The sequence below is a fragment of the Gracilinanus agilis genome, chromosome 1 (assembly GCF_016433145.1).
Source record: "Gracilinanus agilis isolate LMUSP501 chromosome 1, AgileGrace, whole genome shotgun sequence".
Classification (NCBI taxonomy): domain Eukaryota; kingdom Metazoa; phylum Chordata; class Mammalia; order Didelphimorphia; family Didelphidae; genus Gracilinanus; species Gracilinanus agilis.
Window position 1 is genome coordinate 796,607,620 of NC_058130.1, and position 7,615 is coordinate 796,615,234.

The 7,615-nt window shown below is 41.7% G+C and overlaps 1 protein-coding gene across 1 annotated transcript; it reads left to right on the forward strand.

Annotated features, from left to right (window-relative positions):
- The first annotated feature begins 2,137 nt into the window (after positions 1-2,137).
- Positions 2,138-5,104, forward strand: LOC123246202 (zinc finger protein 345-like). The gene is made up of 2 exons (XM_044675143.1): positions 2,138-2,845; positions 3,014-5,104. Exons 1-2 carry the CDS (start codon positions 2,189-2,191, stop codon positions 3,509-3,511), a joined length of 1,155 nt encoding a protein of 384 aa, XP_044531078.1. The 5' UTR covers positions 2,138-2,188; the 3' UTR covers positions 3,512-5,104.
- Positions 5,105-7,615: the final 2,511 nt, after the last annotated feature.

The window sequence follows — 7,615 nt, forward strand, 5'->3', positions numbered from 1 at the left end:
TTTATTTCATGGATAATACTTGTTTCTAGTTTTAGATAGAGACTATTTATTTTAAGAAAAGCTCCATTTATTCCTATGCTTTTGAATTGTTTTTTTTTTAATAGGAATGAATGTTGTATTTTGGCAAAAACCTTTTCTTTATCTATTGACTTATAATCATATGATTATGTCATTTTAGTAATTTGTCAGTTATGCTTATAGTTTTCATAATATTGAACCAGCCCTGCTGTCCTGGTATAAATGCCATCCTATCATAGTGTAGTATCCCTGTGATATATTATTGTATTCTGGCTGGTATTTTGTTCAGAATTTTTGCTTTGATATTCATTAAGCAAATTGGTCTATAGTTTTCTTTCTCTTATTTTTGTTCTCCCTTGTTCAGATATCAGAACAGTAATGTGTCATGTAAGGGATAAATATTAAAGGTTGGACTAAATTTATGAGAAATGTGGTCACTGTAATGATTACTCAAGTCAGAATGACTTTTTGGCAATTTATTTATAAAATAGAAGGAAAGAGTAAAAGTAAGGAAATCAGAGAGAGAAGATAATTACTCTGGCCTGGTCCAAACCAGGCAGGTCTTCAGAGGCCCCAGCAAAGGGGGCCCAGAGGTAAATTACACAAGGGTTTTAGCCTGGAGGCCTCCTCTAAGATAAGGGGCCTCTCCGGAGGTTAGTACCTCTCAGAAAAAGCCAGGAAAGGGAATCAGTCTTTTCCACTCACTCACATGTTAGTTCTAAGGGAAAAATCAAAGAGTAGTCCAAGGTCTCAAGCCAGAGCTCCATCAAGTTTAAGTTGAAGGCAAAAGACCTAGTCACAGGAAGTTCTCGTCACTTTAAAAAACCATTCCTTTCATCACTTCCTGTGCCTTCCTTTCACTTTAAGTGGAATTACAGCTAAATTACAACTAAGGCTTTGCTTAGGACTGCCCAGGGGGCAGTCAGGCGATTCTGATTCGTCACTCACTATCACACACAAGTGGGTCACAGACCTCCCCATACTTAAGGATAAATGGAGTGTATATGCTTCTGGTGATTAAATCTAAAAATGGGCAGGGGAAAGTGAATCCCATCTTCACAATACACAGTATTGATTCTAAGACGGAAGGTAAGGGTTTTAAAAAAAAAAGAGGAGAAAATGCATATGGTAGCCCATTGTTGGATCCATAATAGAGCACAAACTATACTGGAGCAGCTTTAATTATTTTATCCAAATTGCCAAAAACAAAACAAAACAAAAATAATAAATAGGAATGTAGTTTGCTAGAAAATAGGTTTAGAGAAGAATTTTATTTAATGAATGTCATCATTATAAAAACTGCTTGGAACTGATTTTAAAAGTAGAAAAGTTAGGAGTTTGCACTAGATAAGAAAGACCTTGAAGTAATTGTATATCCTACTAGTGTTGGATCCATTTGGGACAGAAACTGTTGGAGGGAGGGATTCTTTATTTGACAGAACATAAGACAGAGCTGAAGCACATTTTGTGGAAAAACAAGGTTTGAGAATGATTTTCTCCATTGATTCAGAAGAAGAACTGTATACATCATATATACAGTAGCCGAAGTGGCAATGATTATTTACATTTTTCATTTCTTTCAGATTGGGAAACTAAGTATGAATTCAAGGAGTCTACTCCAAAGCTAAGTTTTTCAATGGAAGAATCATCCCAGGAAATATTCAAGAGGAATAGTCTGCTCCTTTCTTCATTAGGAGAATCCTGGGAGTGTGATGCTACATTAGAAAATCATCTGAGGAATGAAAGGCAACCTTTTTGGGAAGTCAGAATCCCACAAAAGAACCATCCCCAATCATTTAGAGTCCATGAAAATAATCATTATGACAGAAGCTTTGATCTAGATCCAATCCTTTTTTCACAACAGATAGTAGGAAAGAGTTTAACTACATATGACACACATGGAGAGTACTTTAGACTGCATACAGATAGAAAGAAATGCAGTAACAGGTGCTCAAATAAAACAGTGTCTGAGAATATTGGATATGGGAAATACCTTTTGTATAATTCAGCCTTTATCAAAAGCAGTAGAATATGTATTGGAGAGAAGCTTTATGATTGTAATGAATGTGAGAAGACTAACCCAAAAAAAGGATTTACCCTTCATGAGAAATTTCATATTGGAGAGAAACCTTTTCAAAATAACGAACATAGGAGCGCCTTCTGCCTAAGGATGGAGATTCCTGAATATCGGAACATTCATATTGGTGAGAAACCTTATCAGTGTAACATATGTGGGAAGACCTTTCGACTAAAAGCCCAACTTAATCAACATCAGACAATTCACACTGGTGAGAAGCCTTATACATGTAACGAATGTGGAAAGGCCTTTCGACTAAAAGGACAGCTTAATGAACATCAGAAAATTCATACTGGTGAGAAACCTTACCAGTGTAATGAATGTGGCAAGGCCTTCTGCAGGCGTTCAAACCTCACTGAACATCAGAGAATTCATACTGGTGAGAAACCTTACGGATGTAATGAATGTGGGAGGGCCTTCTGCCTGAGTGCAGCTCTTACTAAACATCAGAGAATCCATACTGGTGAGAAACCCTATGAATGTAACATATGTGGGAAAGCCTTTAGACTTAAAGCACAGCTTACTCAGCATCAGTCGATTCACACCGGGGAGAAACCATTTGAATGTAATGAATGTGGTAAAGCTTTCCGACAAAAAGGACAGCTTAATGAACATCAGAAAATTCATAGTGGCGAGAAACCTTATCAGTGCAATGAATGTGGCAAGGCCTTCTGCAGGCGTTCAAACCTCACTGAACATCAGAGAATTCATACTGGTGAGAAACCTTATGAGTGTAACGAATGTGGGAGGGCCTTCTGCCTGAGCACAACTCTTACTGAACACCAGAGGATTCATACCGGTGAGAAACCTCATGAATGTATTGAATGTGGGAAGGCCTTCCGACTAAAAGCACAACTTAATCAACATCGCAGAATTCATACTGGGGAAAAACCTTATAAATGTAATGAGTGTGGGAAGGCTTTCTGTAGACGCTCTAACCTTACCGAACACCAGAAAATTCATACTGGAGAAAAACCTTATGAGTGTATTGAGTGTGGGAAGGCCTTTAGCCAGAAAGTAAAACTTATTCAACATCAGACAATTCATACTGGTGAGAAACCTTATGAATGTAATGAATGTGAGAAGTCCTTCCGTCTGAACACAGCGCTTACAGAACACCAGAGAATTCATACTGGAGAGAAACCTTATGAATGCAGCGAGTGTGGGAAGGCCTTCCGCCTGAAAGCACAACTTAATCAACATCGGAGAATTCATACTGGAGAGAAACCTTACGAATGTGATAGATGTGGGAAGTCCTTCTGTTGGGGCACACAGCTTATAGAACATAAAAGAATTCATTCTGGAATGAAACCTTATGAATGTAATGAATGTGGGGTATCATTCCGCCTGAGAAGAGAGTATACTCAACACCAGAGAATTCATTCTACACAGAAACTATATGGATATAAAGACTAATGGAAGACTTTGTTCCTGAGCTATCATGGGTTTTTGAGCAAAGAGGTGACATGGACAGAGCTCTTTTATGGGAAGGTTATTTTGCCTACTGGTTGGAGCATGGCATGGAAAGGGCAGTTAAGTTAACATAATAGCTTAGTCAAGAAGTGAAGAAGGCCTGAACTAAAGTAGTAAGGGTGAAGTCATCAACTTGGACTAACCGGAAGAACCGTATGTATTTAAAGAATGTAGAAAGTCTTTAAACCAGAGCACAAAACTCAGCCAATGTCAAATGATCCATATGGAGAAAACCATTATGAATGTAACCACATGAAATGCTTAAGCTAGTCATCATTCTTTACTAAAAATCAGAGAACTGAAACTTAGGGAAACTTTCTAACAGTAGCTATTCCAGACCTATTTCTTCTCATATCTGCAATGCCAAACTTATTCCATATGAATTAGACTCTTTATTTGCTGAGAAAATGGGAGACAATCTCATGGGTACTCCCAGAACTTGCCTTCTCAACCATCTGAAGGCCATCATACATGCTCATTCCTATCATAGAGGAATAAACTTCTCCCCTTTTTTTAAGACCTTACCTCATTGCATTAATCCCATCGCCTCTTGCTAGTTCCATGATGTTATTCCAGCCAGGCTTCATCTTCACTCTATCCACCTAAATCAAGATATTCCTAGCAAGTCTCCAGTTAAACTGTCCAAAAGAAGTGCTGATTTTCAGCTATGTGTAACTCACTGTGCTTGATCCTGTAGATAAGGACAAAGACCTTAAAGAAGCCCTGGGCTTCTCAGAGCTGTTAAAAATAGTGACATCTCAGTGGATAAGCACGTCACGAGAAGATGTGGTAGAGGAGGCCCATCTAAGGGGATCCCAAAAAGGTCCTAGGGCAGGTGGCCATGGAATCAAGCATTCAATGAAGCTAACAAGCTTTGAGAAGGTGAAGGCAAAGGGAAGAGTGCATTTCAGAATATAGAAATTTGTTTTGCTTGAGTATGCTCCATACAAGGGAGGGTTCTGTGATGGTGGGGATGGAGTTTCAAGTGGTCATGACAGAAATACAAACACATAGCAATACAACATTTTAAAAGAAACTTTTCTTTTTGTTATTATGAACTTGACAAACATAAAAAACACGAATGTTTCCCCAGACCAGATACTCTTAACCATTTTTGTATCATGGGCTTCTTTGGCTCTCTATATCTCTCTCTGTCTGTCTGTCTCTCTCCCTCACTTTCTCTCTGTCTCTTTTCAATTCACAATTAAAGGAAATGTTAGAGTTTAGTTGGAAATTGAAAAATAAAATGTCAATTCTTTTTCTTCCATCCCCTAAAATCGACTCCAGTTTAAGAATACCTGCCCTGGACAAAGAACAGAAAAAGAAGAATGAACATGAAACAGTAAATCTCTTGTCACGTATAGATTGGGATTTTCTTTCCCTTTCTTTTTGGTCTTTTTTCCAAATTCGATGTGGCGGTTTCAAAACTTCCCTGCTTTTCTCTGATCTCTTCTGGACTGACCTCTATTCTTGTTGCTTCTTTTTGTATCCACAGAATTTAGCTCAGAATCTGACACATTCTACATGCTAAATAAATGATTACTGACTTTTTGTGGAACATAAAGTGGCAACAGATTTTTTTCAATAACCCTTACCTTCTGTCTTAGATTTGATAGAGTGAGGCAGCTCAGTGGCTCAGTAGAGGAGGTTCTAGGTTCAAATCTGGCCTCAGACACTTCCTAGCTATGTGACTTTGGGCAAGTCACTTAACCCCCATTGCCTAGTCCTTATTGATTCTAAGGTAGAAGATAAGAGTTTAAAAAAAAGAATTGATACAGAATATGAGTTCCAAGGCAGAACAGTGGTAAGGGCTAGACTTGCCTAGGGTCACACTGGAAGTGTCTCAGGCCAGATTTGAGCCCAGGACCTCCTATCTCAGCAGCCTGGCTCTATCCACAGATGCCCAATTGGATCATGGAGGCTTTTAAATCCCAAGGTGGGAGGTTGGTATTATTTATTGTGGGAGTTAGGAGCCAATACGGGTTTTTGAGCAAAGGGGTAACATGGACAAAGCTCTTTTATTGGAAGGTTATTTTGCCTACTTGTTGGACCATGACATGGGGAAGGGAGAGATTAATAGGGTCACCAATTAACACAAGTGCCTCAGTAGGCAAGAGTGAAGAAGGCCTAAACTAAGGTGATATGTGGGAAGAGGTAACGAAGGTGGGATGGACAAAGAATTAGCAAAGGGATATAAGGGAAGTGGTTAGAGGATAACGATGACCCTGGAAACCTAGAAGGATGATGGAGCCCCCAATTAGGGAAGTTTAGAAGAGGGGTGAGATGGGGTGGGGGTTGGATTCTCTCAGATAGTGCCCAAGACATGTTACTCAAAATGTTCAGAATGCAGTTGGTGATGTGGGTTTAGAGCCAAGAGAGCGAATAAGGCCAGAAAGGGGAAATGATTCTGATCAAAACATTGAGAGGAGGGGCAGCTGGGTAGCTCAGTGGAGTGAGAGTCAGGCCTAGAGACAGGAGGTCCTGGGTTCAAACCCGGCCTCAGCCACTTCCTAGCTGTGTGACCCTGGGCAAGTCACTTGACCCCCATTGCCCACCCTTACCACTCTTCCACCTATGAGACAATACACCAAATTAAGGGTTTAAAAAAAAACAAAACAAAACATTGAGAGGATTTGAGTTCCTTCAGCTTTACTCTGGTGGCCCAACCATCCTGCTGAGGGGGTGGTCTGGAGTTGCTGCAAAAGAGAACCAAGTAGCTCCCTCCCCACCCTCATGGCACAGACTCATTTTTGTCTAAAGCCATGCTGTGGGCCTTTGGAATATACATGTATGTATTCAGGATGGAACTGAGCTTTTTCTTGGAAGAAATCCCAGGCTGCCACAGTTACCCATCTGCTTCTTGGAATCCAGGCTCTCCCTCTCTACCCCAGAGAAAATGGTCTGCTTAAGCCCACTCCCAAGGCAAAGGCATCTAGTAAGCCTCTGTTCACTTTGGGGGGTGCGAGGGGAAGGGTTTCCCTAGTATTCTTTTACAATTGATTCAGGCCCAATCAGTGGACACCCACTTTATTACTGGCAGGTTCTTGGTGCCACCAAAAGTGCTACCATAAATACTTGTCTTGTGGGACCTTTCCCAGGGATTTTGACCCACCTGGGGCACAGTAGTAGGTGACGTCACTGTGAAGCTATACAAAGAAGGTGCTTTATAGATGTTTATTGACGTTAAAGATCCTGGCCATTTAGGACCTTTTCTAGAATGATTTTCCAGGAAGGTGGGGTCCTATCAGAGCTCCACAAACCCTGGCCGTCCTTTATCTCTCCCAACATTGCCTGTTTTCATCTTTTCTCATGCTTGGCAATGTGATGGATACGAGCTAAAACTTCGCAGTTCTTTGAATGGGCATTTTGCCCAGCGGTTGTTGGTAACTACTCTTCTGACAACTGTTCTTATCCTTTAGCCACTTATCTGTAGGAGAAGAGTTCTTAGTCTTCCTCCTGGCCAGCGTGAACCCCTTTCTTGCTCAAATGATCCCATTCCATCCTCCCCCCCCCCCCCATCCAGTAGGTCCCTTTCCTCTGTCACTGTTACTCTTCCACCTATTTTCCGTCTTCCCCTCTCCTACCAACAAGTGTGCCTGTGTCTCTCCCCTTTCCTGTAAAAACCTCCCTCGTGTCTGCGGTGGCTGTTACTCTCATCCTTCATCTCTTCTGCCCTTTGTGGCTAAATTCGGGGGGGAGGCCACCCACAATCAGTGTCTCCTTATTCCACCGATGCTGCTCTCTCCCAAATTCCTAATGATTTCTTGGTGGGCAGTCTAACGGGCACTGGCTCCCCATGGCCTCTGGGCTGCACTCCGATCTTCTCTTGTCTCCCTCTCTGACCCAAGGGGCCCCGGCTTTCAGGGCTCTGTCCAGGCAGATGATTCTCAGATCTAGCCGCCCTGCCTGCCCCCTGCTGACCCCCGGCGTGAGGGTCCCCTTTGAAGCTTCACACTCGGGTCCCCCACAGCTCCCCATCCACCAGCTGCTGCAGCCTCCCAATTCCGGGGCGTCCCCCTTACATGATCCCCAGCGCAGCCCGTACTC

Excerpts from the sequence above, each read along its gene's own strand:
- LOC123246202 (XM_044675143.1), top strand. The coding sequence starts at position 2,189 with ATGGAGATTCCTGAATATCGGAACATTCATATTGGTGAGAAACCTTAT. Across the intron at positions 2,846-3,013 it reads AGTGTAACGAATGTGGGAGG|GCTTTCTGTAGACGCTCTAA; the intron begins GCCTTCTGCCTG and ends GAGTGTGGGAAG.